General features: G+C 38.1%; 1 protein-coding gene across 5 annotated transcripts in view; it reads left to right on the top strand.

Annotated features, from left to right (window-relative positions):
* LOC137262126 (nucleosome assembly protein 1-like 1-A) overlaps window positions 1-12705 on the top strand; it is a 37787-nt gene extending 25082 nt beyond the window's left edge. For 2 of the 5 annotated variants that reach the window (XM_067799904.1, XM_067799906.1), the window contains exons 15-17: window positions 784-837; window positions 2472-2505; window positions 9865-12705. In XM_067799904.1, the coding sequence (XP_067656005.1) occupies window positions 784-837; window positions 2472-2483 (66 nt within the window). In that variant the 3' untranslated portion in view covers window positions 2484-2505; window positions 9865-12705. Of the gene's footprint in view, window positions 1-783; window positions 838-2398; window positions 2418-2471; window positions 2506-9864 lie in introns of all 5 variants that reach the window. The other 3 variants (XM_067799903.1, XM_067799902.1, XM_067799905.1) reach the window with 2 other exon arrangements.
* Window positions 12706-17678: the final 4973 nt, after the last annotated feature.

The raw sequence follows: 17678 nt of genomic DNA, 5'->3' as shown, positions 1-17678 counted from the left end.
TGAGAAGAATTGTGCAGTAGAACCGTCTTGACTGTCATCCTGATGGTACTGGTTCAGTCATTTGGTACATAAACGTTTATGTTTCCTGCAGATTCTGCTCTTAGGAATGTATTTCATTGTCATGGATATAGGAAGGACAAATTACTTAAAATTAGAACATTTTTAAAAAAGATTTTGGTATGATGTTGTTAATATGGCCATAATAATTGTCTGTTTACTTACAAGAGCCTTTCCAAACATTGTATTGACATCAAAGAAAATTGCTGTCCTAGTACAACATAGATTGTCTTCAGTTATTGAACTGCTGACATTTACTTTAAGGACATTCCATTTGGCTGGTAAAATTTTTACTGTCAAGGACGAGAAATTGGCTGTTAAATTTCAATTGCATCTGTCACTTATTTATTTTCTAAGTTTTGGTGATGGCCACTGTGCATGGTGACAGATTGACCGAGCTCAGTACAGGTACTAATCTATTAGACAGCTTGCTTTTTAAAACATTCTCACCATGATGCCAAGCAAGGATTCTGAAATTGAGCAGTGTACAAGTTTGAATTAAGTTTTGGTGTATACCATGCTTCACTTGTGATAATCTGTAAGTCTATCAGGGATGTCAGTCCGTCAGGTTCTGCTGTATTTCAAAGAATTACCCTCCTTGCTCCTGATGAAGTTGCCGCTTTGTAGAGGGTGTAACCCTGCTGGGAGTGCCCTTGTGATGTGGTTTGCCGTCTTGTGTGCCTGTCTGTGTAGCACTGCCGCACTAATGCCTATTTCTGTCCTCAGCATGACGAGGAAGGCGATTACAATGAAGATGACGACCCAGATTTCAACCCACAGGTGAGATGATTCAGACATTTTTGAATGAAAAACATGATGATATACAGGAATTTCTGCATTTCAATAGACTTGATACTGTTTTGTGTTTGTCTGATCTATGTGCATTAGTATAATGATCTTGTTATTGGAACTCTACATTGACCTTTTAAAATTTGTATCTTAGGGCACTGGGAAAAAAAGTGGAAGAAAATAAAGCGTTTTTTGCTTCTGGTGAGAAGTAGACTGAAACTTCATTATTTTTGTGGGATCCTTATTTCAAAACATTTGTTTGCGTTATAGGTTTTGACTTTCAGTTGGATATTTTGCCACAAGATTACTAAAATCTAAAGGTTATTGGAGTCTTCTATAAATTCTGTGTCCATTATGGAGAGGGAATACTTGCATCCCCTCTGCCTACTAAAATGTGCAGTTAAATTCTTTCCATCTCTGGGTTCTTCGGGTTGATTCTGCAATGCTTGTTTGCATTAATTTCACTGGGGGATTATTTGTTTTGTATTTGCAGTCTGTGCCTAAGCCTTGTAATATTTTTTCAAAATATTTTCTTTGAACCTCATTGAGAAGTTGGAATCTAAAATAAGAATATGGCTTATGGATGAACAGGTTCCTTTTTGAAATTCGGAGTGACATTTTCTTGTAGGTTTAAGAAATTTGTTGATAACATGGTTAGCACTTTCACTGAAAGTGGTTGATGCTCATGCTGTTGACCACTGGATTGTCTGATCCAGACTCGATTGTTTACAGATCCCTGCCACATAGCTGGAATATTGCTCAGTGCGGCATCAAACAATGTACAATGTACTGAAATGTTTCTTGTGGATGTCATATCCTTATTTTGAAAATAAGAATCATTCTTCACCGAGTCATGATGCTTTGTGTGCTGTGAATTCTAATTTCATATGTAGTAATTTATACTTACGTCATTTCATCTTTAATGAACTTTATCCCGCAAATATGAACACTAATAGTTCTGCAGGGTCAAGGTTAAAGGCACAGACTGTAGTTTTTGTTCAGCCTCACAGCCTCATACTAATGCAAGAAAATAGCTTGGTGATTTTCAAAGCTAGCGAACCATTTAAGTTTTTGATTTATGAAAGTTCACATTCATAGTTCTAATATGTTTAAATGTATTTCATCTTCATCAGCTGCTCCAGATTTTCAATATGTAGAAATCCCATTGCATTACTAAGATGAGTCTGGGTTCAAAGTGTTAATTTCGTTATCAATCCTATAACTTCAGTGTGTGTTCACTTAGTTCGGCGTTGTCTGTGTTTTGTTAAGGAAGTAAACTGCATGCATTAGAAACAAAATATTCTTGAGTTTTATGAGGAAGGTATTGTTTAAAGCTTAACTTTTTCATTACAAAGAATGCCAAATATGTTAAAATATAGATTCAAGTGTTTTTGATGGAAGTCTTTTGAATAAGATGATCAGACAGTTTTGGTGTAAAATGTAAATGAAATTTGCAATGAGGCGCATGTTCGACACGTTTCAAAAGAGCAGCAGTTTCTGTTGTATAGCAGATAATGGTGTTTGCCTTGAAGGTTCTTGTTTCCACTTCCAGTTCATCATGTAGTTATTTGGTATGTAATTTCAGAATAACCTTAACTTTTCCTTTTTCTTTTTCTCTCCCCCAGGGATCGGAATAATCCCATACCCATACCGAAATAGGTATATGGTTTTTGTATGTGGTCAATCTGTTGCTTTTTATTAATAAAAAGCCACCCTTGACAGCGTTAGAAACAATCGTAAAAAGTAGCTGTAAATTTCAAACTTTAATTTTTGCACATTTTATATATTTATATATATATATATATATATATATTTTTTTTTTTTTTTTCTGTTGTCATGGGAAACATTTTGCTTGAGTGGATTGTGCATTTCATTTGGACAATGTGATCTATATTAAAACGTTGACGTTTACATTGTCAATTCTTTAACACAAGTGTTGAAATTTACCAGAAATTTCCAGGGATGGAGCACAATTTTCAAATAAGTTGTATGTATCTGCTCAGCAGAAAAAAAATGTAAATGTTTTGGCTCAAGGCATGCAAGCCCTACTACACGGTCCATGCCAAACACTTCAAGGATATTTTTCTGAATTCTATCCCTGTTAATCTTTTACTGAACTTATTTGAGTCCAAACCACCAGCAGGATGATATAAGCTTTATTCCAAGGATGTTGTCCTGGAAGGGACTTGCGTTATTTCTACCGCTGCCTATGTATGTCCGTCCACCCTCCCTCGTCCAAGGATGTATACAGACCTAGACTCATCTGCATGACTGCCCTGTACCAGTTTGCATGGGATTTCAAGTTCATTTTTCTTACTTCACTGGTTTTGGTTCTGCTAGCCTCATTTTGTGCCCTTTGCTTTTAATTATTAAGTTCTTGTACTCACTTTGTGGAATGGATGTGTTGGTATTTATCTGTTGTATTTCAGTGCCGACTGTTTGACAGTTTTGTTTCTATGGAGGTGTGAATTGATGGGATGGTTATTTTTAGAATCCTGATTCTGGTAACCATGGTAATGAATGACCAGGTGTTGTGTAATGGAATACAATAGTTTGGGACAGTTATTAGAATGATTCATGATCTTGCAAGAGAGACATTTTAATTGAAAATGAAGACTGTTTTCTCTATAACTTTGTTGTTAGGTAAGAAAGGATTTGTACTTCCAATATTATAGCAACATCTCAGGTGTGTTAGTAATATGGCGTTTAGAATAACATTAAAGGCTTTATATTGGGTGGAAAAGCTATTTGCTTCAGGGTACCATCTGAATAGTTGTTTCAGTGACTGCCTTGATCATGCAAAGGAAAGTTTCCTGTTTAAACATGTGTTATTGTCTAAGAGACAAAGGGATTTGGCACAAGTGCACTACTTATGGCCTCCTTCTTACTAAAGTTTACTCTTAAAATTTGAAACAACGAAAGTAAGCTCATGGAGGTTGTTTAGTAAAATACATACTCTGTACCAATTGAAGATTGTGAGCCATGGGGACTAGATGTTGGGCCTTGCCTGTGGACCAACTCGTGCGTTCTAAACTGTTTGGGGGGTTTGGTAGCTCAGTGGTCTTGGGTACCACCAATTATGTGATCAGTTGTGGGTGTAAGTCCCAGGTTTGTCCACCACTATCCTTAGTCATAGATCAGTTCTCATAATGTTGATCACTGGATTATCTGGTCCAGACTCAATTATTTATGGACCACTGCCATATAGCTGGAGTAATACCAACTTTGATGTAAGACTAAACTCACTCAGCACTGAAGTGATGAATGTCTTCAACTTGTACATTGGATAAAGCATCTCTCTTTTCTTTTGGGGGATACGATGTATCATACTGTATGTAATTGCTTGCCTTATGATTTTACTACGTCAAAGGAAGTGGAAAAGTCACCACTCTGATTTTCTTGTCAGTAGTTATGTATTATAATAATAAAAGGCTTTAAGAATCACCATTAAAACAGAAAAGGCTTTAAGAATCACCACTGAAACATAACAGGCTTTAGGAATCAGCATTAAAGCATATCTCATATCAGAATTCTGTTGTTACAGATGTACTTTCATAGAAAAGATTACACTTTCAGAATAGAGTTAACTTATCTTTGGTTAGTTGATATTATAATCTTAGGAACCAGTAAAGAAAAAGAAGAAAACAAAAGCCATTTAAACAGATATATGTTGGCAATGAGTGGTCTGATGTGCAATGTACTTGGCAAAGTAGATTCCATGATGGATATTTGTTGCTGCTCGAGAGCGTGTGTGATCTGTGGCTGACCCACCCAACAAAGCATGTAATTTTTGGTTGTCATGGTAACACCAGACTAACAAGAGGATCTGCTGCTTTTGAAATGTGTGTTTCTGTTTGTTTTGCAAACTGTTTTTAAGATGAATAGGAATAGTTCATAATGCAGCGGAAAACTGCATTCTCTCGAAGACAAACTCAGAATGTTCTTCAGATCATGAACGACTTATTCGTAGTTTTAATGTTTCTTCTTATTTCTAAAGGTCTGTTTTTGAGGGTTAGTACATTTTCTGAACTGACGCCTCTGCAATATTGATAGAAGAAGTTAAACTACATGCTCACTCCTACCAAGCACCCTCATGTACAGAACTGCAATCCATGGATAACGTTGATTTGTGTATCGCAGTAATTATTATGCTATCTCGTAAATTAAGTTTTGTATGAAGTCACGAAGTGGTACTTTCGATGTACATTAAAAGTGATTCCAAAGTCATGACATCCTCGGTATCTCCAGGGTATACGTTCCGATAAGTCTCCTCTGTACCCTGGACGCATCTGGCTCTGCCAGATAAACTGATTACCTCCCTTGGCTGTCTTTTTATCCAATCGGGTGTCTTCACTGAGACGTTAAGCGAACCAATCACAACTCACTTTCATCTTTTAGATTATCTAACTGATCAAACTTGGCGACAGAAACCATGCAGAGGTTTTCTGGAAGAGGTAGAAAGAGTTCTTGCATATATTGATTTAAAGTTTTGGACCTGTCAATTTGTCTGTATGATTTCCCTAAAATCTGAGTTGTACTGCGAGCAAACCTTCGCAGTTGTGAACACTTCCTTTGTTGACACTTGCAAGGTCAGTTATAACGGTGGCCTAGCTGATTGGCTACTTTGAGAATGTGGAGCCAGAAAAGGGAGGTAATAAAATTATCGGGCTGACCCGTAGATGCGTCCAGGGTATAGTAAAGAGATACCGGAACGTATACCCTGGAGATATCGAGGATGAAGTGATGACCAAAAGGTGTGTAACTATTCTGGTGAAAGAGCTGGATTTATCTTCTGCATTGGTCCTAAAGTCACTTTAACACATTTAACCCCCTACTCATTTGTCTGTTTACTAGCTGTATGAAAAGTTACTGTGCATTTGGTAAAGGATTTGATATGGGGACCAGTTGGGTAGGCTCATGAATTAAGTGTTTGACCAGGTTTAAACCTGAATTGGGTTCACCCTTCTTCTTGTTTATGCCTTAAAATGACGAAAAATCTATTCACTCTTTTCTCCTCCATTATTGTAGCGTATGACTTCTGTGACATTTCCGAAACAGTATACTAACGTTTCCCATGGTTTCCCACGTTTCCCATCTACGTACTGATTATCAGATCTGTTGAAAATTATTTCAAAACTAGGTCCACATGGACACAACATTCACTTGTATCAGTAAGGACCAGATTTCTATTCCCACATGGGTACAATGTGTGAAGTCTGTTTCTTCTTTTCCCAGCTGTGATCTAGCAGGAATATTGCTAAACATTCATAAAACCATACTCTGGAATGGGGTAACCTAGTGGCTAAAGCGCTCGCTTGTCATGCCAAAGGCCCTGTTTTGATTCCCCACATGGGTACTATCCATGGAGCCTATGCCATGATATTGTCGGAATATTGCTAGAAGTGCTGTAAATACATACTTACTTTATCTCTCTCTCAAGGGAAGGGGCGGTGGGGTAGCCTATTGGTTAAAGCGTTCGCTCGTGACTCCGAAGACCCGGGTTCGATTCCCCACATGAGTACAATGTGTGACCCAGTGATGGCTGTAGCTACAATCACATGACATAGCCTACTATCTTCCCTGTTCCAGATTGCAACATTACTGTTTCTTAAAATAAATGTATAAATGCTTCATACCATTGGTTATTATTGGGTGTGGGCTATTTTGTGAGATATTATTTGAGTCCTTTGAACTGACATCACTACATTTTTTGTCAGTAGTCACTGCCATTGAATACCAAAATATGACTCGTGACACAAACTGTGACAGTGAACTAAAATCTTGCTGATTTGTTGTTTTTGTGGGTCTCATTCTGTCACCATTGTTGTGGCATGTACTTTGAAAATGCAAAAAATCTCCATATTTTAGAGTGGGTCTTGTGCATCAGTCTGTTGTAAAACTTATATTGTTTGCATGTTTTTTGTTGTGCATATGGCTGCCAAGTGTCCCTAGCATTAGCAGATCTGCAACATTGTACCACTTCATGTTTATTGTTTGAGAATTGGTGTCTGATTACAACCGCATTTGGGACTCTGGGTCAGAAGGCCCTTAGTACCAGGTGCTTGTTTTGTGGGGATTGGAGTTTAACAGGTTCCATCAACACATTCCTTTTGACCGGATGGACTGGGTGGTGTAGCCGGTTGTATGTTGTTTTACCTTGATGGTAGGATTTGGTGCTCACACTATCAGTCTCTGGATAGTCACCCCATCAGTTATGTAGACTGTGATCACGTATACTGTAAGTTGCAGTTGGGAATACACTTCTCTGCAAAGTAAATATTATAGTATTTTTTTCACACTTTAGTCCATCCTAGGTTTAAACCTTGACTCAGAGAAACCTTATTAACAGATCACTAACAGTGTGCTGGTGATAAGGTGCCTCACTCTGTGAGTGTAAAATTTACCATGAGTGCTGTTTCTGAGGGTCCATGGAACACATACTGTTAATTTGCATGGGCCCTGGATTACAGAATGAGGGTCCCAGACACTTGAGTACTATTATCAATACTGTTACTGCATTGTGTATCATGAAAATACTATTAGGAATACTGTTATTGTATTGTGAAAATACTATTATCAATACTGTTATTGTATTGTGTATTGTGAAAATACTATCATCAATACTGTTATTGTACTGTGTGCATCATGATCATCACATTGTACCAGTAATTATTTTGCCAATTATACCATAACCAAGCTAGTAGAAGCTCAGTGATAACTTACTGTTATTTGATTGGAATTTTTACGAAAAGTATTTGGGCTTTTTCTGTATCTCCATGGATGTGCCAATAAATTTTGGTGTGCCCATTGTCAATTGTTGTGTGTGTAGGACACAATAATTGGCACCCAGTAAGTCCTTGTGTGGGTTCAAATCTCAGATTTTTACTTGATCCCCAAAAGTACACGAATCTGACCTGAGAAAGTCCTGTAATCCCGGGGAAAGTAATCCCAAATATAACATGTTGCGTGTGAGCATTTTCTGAATGGCATGGTATATCCATGGGATCATGAAGCTGGAGCATCGCTCAAAGTTTTACATGGCTTTTAGCAATATTCTAGTAACATCACGGCAGGAGACACCACAAATGGGCTTCACACATGGTACCTATGTGGAGAATCAAACCTGGGTCAAAGGTGTGATGAGCAAACGAAGACTGAGTGCCTTGTGTTTGAACATTATGAAACCATGTATAGTTCAGTTTCCAACACTGAGTTTGGACATATTGAAACATACCTGTGATGAAGCTTGAGAATAGCCAACTTTGATTCTCACCTATAATTCCAGAAAATCTGGAACTTATCAACATATTGTACAGTTTTTAATTCTAATATTGATAACGATAAGTTCCAAGGGGTATATGAGAGGAATGAGGTCATCTCATAGTAAATTATATTCTTTAACATCAGTGTTTGACGTATTGTTATGGATGTGAATGTTATATATTTCATAATGAGTTATATTTTATAGGTATCACAAATTCTGGTTAAAATTATTTAATTGTATTTTATTGCGATTGTTAGTATGCTTCTACTTAAAGACAGTCATTGTTGGTATTCAGTGATTGACTGGGTCCATGTTTACACTGATGTCAGTTAACTGCAAATTTTGCTTGGGTAGAGACTTTTCAGTTTTTCTCTCCTGAGATATCCATGGCTGCTGGAACCTAAATTCTATGTATACCTCCTGCAATATACCAGGGATGTTGAGTGGATTTCCTAGGGTGTCATACATTTGTAACCCCATGTGATTCAGTAAAGATTTTATTGGCACCAAGTAGCAGAGGAGCTGGCTAAGTGAGTCACATTAGTCTCATCAGTATGATTATTCCCTGATGGTGTAACAATACAACAATACAGTATTGTATGGTGGTATGATGAAATACATCGAATCACATCCCCTGTTTCACAATATCTAAGATCCATTACGTAAGATATATTGATGTACAAACGTGTGAATAATAACAAACTGTCAAGGAACCAGTTCAGGCAGATACTCTTGTATTTCCTGGTATGTCATCTTCATTTGTTCAGGGGGCGGCAGTGTAGCCTAGTTGTAAAAGAGTGAGTTTTTCATGCAGAAGACCCGAGTTCGATTCCCCACTTTACGGTGTTCTTCTCTCCCTCTTTCTCTCCCCCTCCCCCCCCCCCCCCAGTTATAATGCTGGAATATTGCAAATAGTGACATAGAACTGTAGTCACTCACTCTTTTGTCAGATGTCTGGCAGTGTCTTTTGTCACTGATAATTCATTAGGAGGACATGTTTTCACTCATGGTTATGCCTAAATTTGGAAAAAGTAGGTTTTTCCTTAAACTGGTTGTTTATTCTTGTTCAAACTGAGATTTGAAGTTATTTGGTCAGTTAGGACCAGTGACAAGTTGTAAGAGTTGTGGATCTTTTAGTAGTCGCAAAGGTGACCAAGGAATGTAGGTCACCACAACTTAGCATGCAGAGTTGCTTCTCTTTTTAGGACAGGAACTGTTGCTCTTGGTCCTCGCAGGAGTTTATCTTAGATTCTGAAGTTAATGTTTCTGGCAGGCAAAATGGGAAACATTCATTATTTTACTAACTTCTTAGTTATTTTAACATTCAATTCAGTGAATTGAGATAAAGCTAAGAAATAACGCACTTTTCTGATTTGAGTACCGTTTTTCAAAGCCTATACAAGTTGTTAGGCCTATATAAGTGGTGAGGCAGCTTAGTGGGTAAAGTGTTCGCTTGACAATCTGAAGACCAGGGTTCAGTTCCCCACATGGATACATGTGAAGCCCATTTCTGATGTCCTCTGTCTCTCGCTCACCCATTTATATGAGTTAGGAGTATCTTAACATGATTTTGAACATATTGCCGATTAGAGCAACAAATGAAGGTGTGTATAACCGCAGTTGGGGGATGTCATCATGACTGTTTCCACTTAATTACAGGTGCAACAGGGTCCAACTCCCTTATCTCACCCGTGAGGTATTTGACCCACGTTATTGCTTTGTGTTCACTTAATCACTGTTGTTCTTTATTTCAGGGTGAAGGAGGCAAACCGGCTGAGTGCAAGCAGCAATAACCAGGTCATCATGGATGTATCTACACCAACATTTCTCTGAAGCACATGTGTCTTCTGCTGGTCCAACATTTCAGTCAAATTTACCTCAAGTTCTGTGAATATCAAGCTTTTAAAGAACCCTTGTGTGGCTTTTGCAGTTTTTTCAACTATTTATGCCTAGATGAACTGAGGGTGATGATGAAAGCTAATACCATATGTAAATGTGATCCTTATTGGAAAAGAATTGTAGAAATAAATACATGTCTTAATTTATCTGATATTGATAATATGCAACTAGAAAGTCCTCTCGTGCCAGTATTCTGATTTTGTAAGCTTACAGCAAAAACGTGATGTTCACAAGACACATATAGGTTGCTTTGACTTGAAAACGTGGGATCCTAGTCTGGATGGAAGAGTCCACTTCAGACAGAACATGCCTGAATACAGGTTGCCTCACTGAACACCCCTTGTTCAGAATGGATTGGACCTTGTGCATGCTTCGAGTTTCAGTCTGGACTTTTCCGGAGGTGCATTGAATGTGTGCATACTATATCACAGACAACATATATTTTGGAATCTTCCACTGTAGAAGGACTTTTCGAAAGGATTGACTACTTTCCTGCTCATTAAAGGACCAGTGTCAATTTTGACTGGTTTCCATGGTTACGCTGTTGGTTGTGTCACAGCTTTTGCATTTAACTGTTTCTTCTATCATTCATAACACCTCTGTTGATCTGTTTTTGGACATTTCTGAAATTCTGGTTTAGAATTCATGTTGATTGCTCAGAAGTCCAAAATCTCTTCTCCCATCAAGTTTGAAATTTTGATGTCCTAGTTACTGTTTGGTGTTACATGTTGGCGAAGTGACTTGCTAATTGTGCCAGGTCCAGTCATCTATTTTGAACTGCTACCAGTTTAGACCTGTTAAGGAATTGGGATTCCACAGTTCAAGGTGCTGCTAAGACTCTCTGAAACTTCAGCCTGTACTTAAAGACTTCAGCAATTCTTTGTGAATTCTATACTTCTAATACAGCTTTTTCATGTCGCAATTTTTAATGTGGAAATGAAATAAACGCATCTTATTTTCACAAGTATTTAGTATTTACTTGAGAGCATATTTTTGTAACGAATGAAACGATGAATGCAAGGTTAATGTGTTGAAATTTCAGGATTGTTTTGATCCTTCATTTAAGATGCTGGCAATCCATGAATGATATTGATTTAACAGACTTCTTCAAATGATGGAAGGAGTTATTGTTTTAAAGTCAGCATGTGATCTGTCATAACTCAGTGCAGTTATTAATATCAGTCAAATGCAAGAAAACAGACCATGATCACGAGATCCTTCCAACTTTTTGATTGGCTACTGTGGAATGGAGATTATGAATTATATCAAACTAGGGTGAAGTGAAATGATTCTAATAAAATTCTGCTATCCCACCCTAGTAATTCCACAAATTAACCCAAAAAGCCTTCATGCAAAATCTATGGCACCCTGCTGAAAAAAGTACCCTACATTTACGATTCTATGAGCCGTTGAACTTCACTGGGGTAGTGAGCTCGTTGAACCCCATAATGATCAGATTGTGTGGATGAAAACATCAGAATTTTAATACCCTAACTTGTAGCTCGGATATATTTTGCGCATTTGACTTTGTATTTTAAAAGTACACCCAAAACCAAACCCATCCTTATGAAATTTGAAAATTGCTGATTCTTCTGAGGTAGCTTCTAAACAGCTGTGTCAGATGCTTTACTCTTGTCAAGGACAAAACATGGACCATTGCATTTTCTTTTTTCAAAGAACATTCTATGCATGAATTTTCCGGGTGCAGAATGAGGGAAAGACGCTCTGTCTATTATACGTCAAAGATGGATATGCTGTCACAGGATCATGTCATAAATTTTCTTTGTATTTGATGATGTTGGTGAAGTTATTAATCATATTTGTGCATAAAATTGTGGGCATTTTTTCATGTTGTGTGTTTGTACAGCTTTTGTCAAACTTCATGATTTTATTGTTTAAATTATTCACACAGCTCCACACATTCTGAAACAAGCCTAGAAATTTAAAATCTTTGTTTACTGTAAAAGAATCTTGGAAACATAGTTTTTGTTTACTGGAAGAGGGAATCTAGCTTAAATTTCGCATTCTGTTTTCCTTGAAGCATTTTGTTTGCAGAGTTTGTAGGATGTCTTGTCATTTAAGACAAGGTTTAAGGTGATAGTGTTCAGTGAGGTTATATCGTGATGGGTGGAATATATTTTGAAAAAATATAAAATCTTTGTTTTTGTTATGTGATGTTTGTGAGTTCATCTCATAACAACTTTGGTTATATTTTTCCATCTCCCTGATGAAGTCCAGTATTTAATGTCTTGTTGAAAACCACATTTTCTGTGATATGGTAATTGTAACTATTTTAAGCAGCAGGCACCCAAACTAACATGACATCCATTTGTCATATGCATTCTCGAATTTGGGCCCCAATTTTTGAACAACACCACTGGGATAAAGCTGCTAGCAAATTATGCATGATTTTTTTTGTAATCTATACAAATAAATAATTATTTGTCATAAATTGATTTTATGTAGTTTTCATTCTGGTACACATAAAGCTATTTCTGTATAGTTTATTTTAGTGTGGATGTTTTATATAAAAAACGGAAAACAAACCTATCCGTGAAACTTAGGCTGGTTTTGTCAGGACAAATTGTCAGAACTCGTTTAAGTTTCCACATTCTGTTATGTTAAGCTTATCCCATTGTGACCTGGTATTAAACTGACTTTTATTGCCTAAAAGCTGATAAACTTGTCTAACTGTACACTTGTGTTTGTCGTTACTAATCCACTGCTACTAAAATGACAGGCAGACGCATGTTGGAAAGGGGGATAACCACGCTGGGTCTTTAACGTCATGAACCCATTCACCACTATTTTTTTGTTTTGAATCGTGGGAGGTATTCTCAGTAACTCCAGATAAACTACATTGGTGCTTTTAAGCCATGGACCAATCAGTCGCCATTTCTTTGTTTTAAATCGTTGGAGATGTTCTCAAGAAGACGATATATTTTTATAAAAATTTTTACATTGTCAGATACAAGTGTTATTAGCAGCCACATTTGGAAGGTACACATGGTGTCACAGGAATGCAGTGAAACCATTCAACAATGAAATCATAATACCCTGCACCATTTGTTTGTTGAGTAGTTGAGGCTACAGTCATCGGCATTCCAGCTGTATGAAGCAATCGGTAAACCATCTCGTCTGGCTCCGGCAATTCAGTGATTGTACCCGTGAAATTCCTACCCAGTATTCAGCAGCCCATGCTTTTAAGAGGCGACTAACGGGATCGGATCGTCAGGCTTGCTGCCTTTGCTGACACATATACTCGTAGATCAGTTCTCCTGATGCTGGATTGTCTACTTCAGATTTAATTATTACAGACTGACATATTGTTGAATTATTGATGGGTGTTTTAAGACAACAAACGAACGTAGGTTTTGGTGATAGACTTAATGATCATTAAACTGAAATGGGAACGATGACCGCCCACCCGTTTGTCGCCTCACAGCATGCACGGGTTGTTTAAATAATCTCTATCCCAGATCCCTGGAACCACATAGCAATGCCGCATGCTTCCCTTATAAATTATCTGATAAGCTGAAAGTTGGAGAAAAATCATTCTCGTGAATATTTAGCATGCCAGTTACATGTGCATTGAGGCGTCCCTGGCACAAGGGTGCTAATCGCCACTCATATTATACTTAAGTTATTCTATACTGTGAGTGAGAGTGAAGCAAAGTCAGAATAGGCGCAAGGTATTATCAGATACGTCGATATGTTGCTTAAGGTCGCAATAAAAAAAATGCCAAGCCACATGGGCCAGACAAGCAAGTGACAGATAGCATGAACATTGAGGGGGCGGTGGTGTAGTCTAGTGGTTAAAGCGTTCACTCGTCACGCCGAAGACCCGGGTTCGATTCCCCACATGGGTACAATGTGTGAGGCCCATCTTCTGGTGTCCCCCGTCGTGATATTGCAGGAAAATTGCTAAAAGCGGCGTAAAACCATACTCACTCACTCATGAACATTGAACTACACAAGAGGGATAGGATGGTGTGTGTCAACCAAGTCGGTCAGTCTGATCACCCGATCCCTTTACCAGCATGGTTTGCTGAATACCAATTCAAACCCTGATATCATGATCGACGATGCTCATGCAGTTGATCATTAGATCGTGTGGTCCCGTCTCGATTATTGATAGACCGCTGTCATATAGCTTGAATATTGCTGAGTTGAACAGCAAACCAACACGGAGACATTGTTATTATTTATGACCCATATGGTATATTCTAAAGCGGCCTTCACACGGCAAACTAAAGCTTGACAACACATTTTGTCAAACTGCAGTTGGAGAGTGTGAACATTCCACCAACTCGCCAACAGCACCAGTTTCAGTTGTCAAACTGTTGTCGACAAATACGACCGATCTCTATTCTATGGAAGCGTATTAGGGCCACGGTGAAAATTGTTTTGGGTGTCACTATCTCCTACGTAGGACTTAGTATCTCCTACGTAGGACATACTATCTACCACGCAGTACTTAATATACTCTTCAAAAAAAGTTAATATTGTTGTTGATAAGATATTATTGAATGTTTTGAGAGTGCATCACCATTTGCACTTCTTAACAACCATAGTTATTTGGAATGTATTTAGAAAGATGATTGGTGGATGGCATGTAATTTGCATGCATACGATTTTCATTAAAAACAAAAAAAACAAAAAAAAACACAAAAAAAAACACTAGAAACAAACAGTAGCAAATGTGTGATGCAAGATGAGTGTCAAATTTAATGTTCTAATTGATTTCTCGACCTTCTTGGAAAAATGTCAAAATCAAGAATGGGACCCCATGCACGTGTATGGGGCTACTGCGTTGTGCACGTGCATATCATGCGTTGTGTTTAGGGGGGTAATAGAGGGAAATGGTGGTGCGTTCATAAGATGTCTGTCCTTGAAACGTTTGTTAACGTTTACAGTTCCTATCCAAATTGAAAGTTCAGGCTCCCCTACTTATTTTGAAGAGTATATATCCTTGTAAAGGTTCGGATTATATGAAGTGTGGTTATTGAGAAATGTTTGGTTATGCAGGACGTTAGATAGTAGAAATGCACGTCAATGCATATTATGACACTAACGCAGTGTTAATACACAGTGTTATTGTGGTGGTGTGTGTGTGCGTGCGTGCGTGCGTGCGAGCTTGTGTTACGTTTGGGTGACGGGGACCTTGATCTAATTGCAGTTATGGGTATACACACAAGCACTCACGCACTCACACACACAGAGGAGGGGGGAGCAGTTTCCGATATAAAATTCTCGTTATGACACGTCCTCCGAAAGTTTTTCTTGTCTTCATATGAGGCTAGGTTGGATCAGATATAACGCTCCTTTGCGGTTTGTTTTTTCGTAATCGTTTACAAGGTGACTTTGACTCGAATGGAAAAGTGTTGAATGCAGCGTAAAGCAATGCGGAATTGAAAGAAGGCAAAACACTGTCATTATAGTTGCTTGTATAAGGATATAAGTGCGCGTGGATTGGAACCGATAGACACGTCTGTGCACGCAGATTATGACTGATGCGCAACGTCCTCTGAAATATTCAGCGCATAATAGAAAAATGTAACTGCAACGCTTAACAATAGGACAAACTGAACGCGAGGCAGTAAAGTACAACAGTCGGTCCAACATATGAACTTTTCTCACCAACTTTTCCATAAAACTTTCAGAGTTGTCAAACTGTTGTCGACAAATACGATCGATTTCTATCTCACCAACTTTTCCATAAAACTTTCGGTGTTGTCAAACGTGTTGTGTGAAGTGGCAGTCAACGAAATTGTCACGTGACCGCACTGATGGTGCTCAAATTGCACGAAAGTTTGACAATATGTGTCATTCGTAACTACTCGAGTCATTCCGGAAAGCCGGAAAGACCCGAAAGACCTTCTTGCAGGTTACGGAAAGAGGCGAGTAGTTACGAATGAATATGTGTTTGACAACAGATGTTGAATTATAATATACATTTTGCATTTCGACATAATTCATTACGCGTCACGTTACATGTGAGTGGTCATCGCCTCGTAAATTTCCTACGGTAAACTACACGTACCGCCATATGGTGATCAGGGACCCGCTTCACAAAACTCTCGTTAGCCTAAGATCTCGTAAGTTTTCTCGTAGCCATTGTGCCTTCTATACTGTAGCATAGGAGATGCGAATGCTACGAGAAAAGTTACAAGATCTTAGGCTAACGAGAGTTTTGTGAAACGGCGCCCTGGGTTACAGGTTCTTCACTCGGCTAACGTCACTGATAGAAACATTACGTTTTCATACCTCGACGGATGTAATGTCTCAGTTCGACTCACAGTTAAACAGCAACACTGCAACGTTCGTAATGTTTACATTCCCACATTGAACCCGTGGAATGTTGGGTGACCAGTCGGCTTCATCTTTAAAGGATCTCAGTCAAATCGCCCCAGCTACCAAATGCCCCAGCAAATTTGGTAAAAATGCCCCAACTTTTTATAGTAGTCAATGTGGACTTAACTATTTATTTAAACTGATCAAATATGTGCCATAAATGCATATTATGGCAACTTTCATATTATATTCCTCATTTAGTATTATACGGTAGTATTTCTGATGAGTGTTCTATGAGGAAACTTATAAGGTAAACAAAACAAAGGTAATATTCACGTATAGATAACACTGTAATACCTACTATTTTCATGTTATTAATGCTTTTGCAAAGAACTACAAGAGTGAAATGAATGTTTGTATAATATGTTTATTGGCCGTAACTGCATAGTTTTTGTGAACAAATGACATTGTGGGTGATTGAAACAACGGACCAGCAACATCACACAAACGTCGCAGATGAGCGTTGGCAAGTATTTAGATTATTTTTAGAAAATAAACACATTTCTCTCTTCCAGTATGTATAGTGCAAAACAGCACACTTGAACGTTGTGTTAGTTCAGGGCGAAAGTGTGCATTATTACATTATACATGCTGGTAGAGTGGATTGTATTTCTTAAACATAACTAGTGTCATATACATATATATTAACAATGTATGCTGGGCAAACGAGCTTAAATCACTTTTGCCCAGCATACAGTGTTTCTGTGTTTCGTCATCTGTGATATCGTAAACTGTGATATCGTGAAATGTACATGAGTGAAATGGATGATACAGAATTTACTACACTCGAGCAAGTATAAGTATGCCTTATGGCTTACACGCAACCCGTGCAAAATTATGTATTGTTCTCGTTTGGACTGTATACAACATTTCACCCTCGTTTCAGTAAGTCGTATGGTACTCTTCCTCATGTGATAACCTCTGTGTATTATTCAGTGGAACAAATATAGCATGTGCACTTGCAACATATAAACATCACCTGATTCAAACTACAATTCCGAAAAGTATCTACAAACAAGGAGGACCTATTTATAAGGTCACTGTGGTGTCCAAGGTAAGTCTGACTTCCTTGCGCCTATTTGGACATTCAATGAAATAGTGTTTTGAAGAACACCAGGTGTTTACAAAGCGGGAATTGCACACACGGGTAACAGTGAAGATCAGCACTAGAAGTGGTCCCCTCCATCTTATGCTTGTTGTAAATGCCTGAGAATGCTTGTCCTCAGAGCGACTAACGAGATCTGGTGATCATGGCTGGTTTATCCATGTCATTATATCCCTATTGTGTAGGTCGATGCTCATGTAACAAATTCTA

The sequence above is a fragment of the Haliotis asinina genome, chromosome 14, assembly GCF_037392515.1.
Source record: "Haliotis asinina isolate JCU_RB_2024 chromosome 14, JCU_Hal_asi_v2, whole genome shotgun sequence".
Taxonomy (NCBI): Eukaryota; Metazoa; Mollusca; class Gastropoda; order Lepetellida; family Haliotidae; genus Haliotis; species Haliotis asinina.
This window is presented reverse-complemented; position numbering and strand designations above follow the sequence as displayed.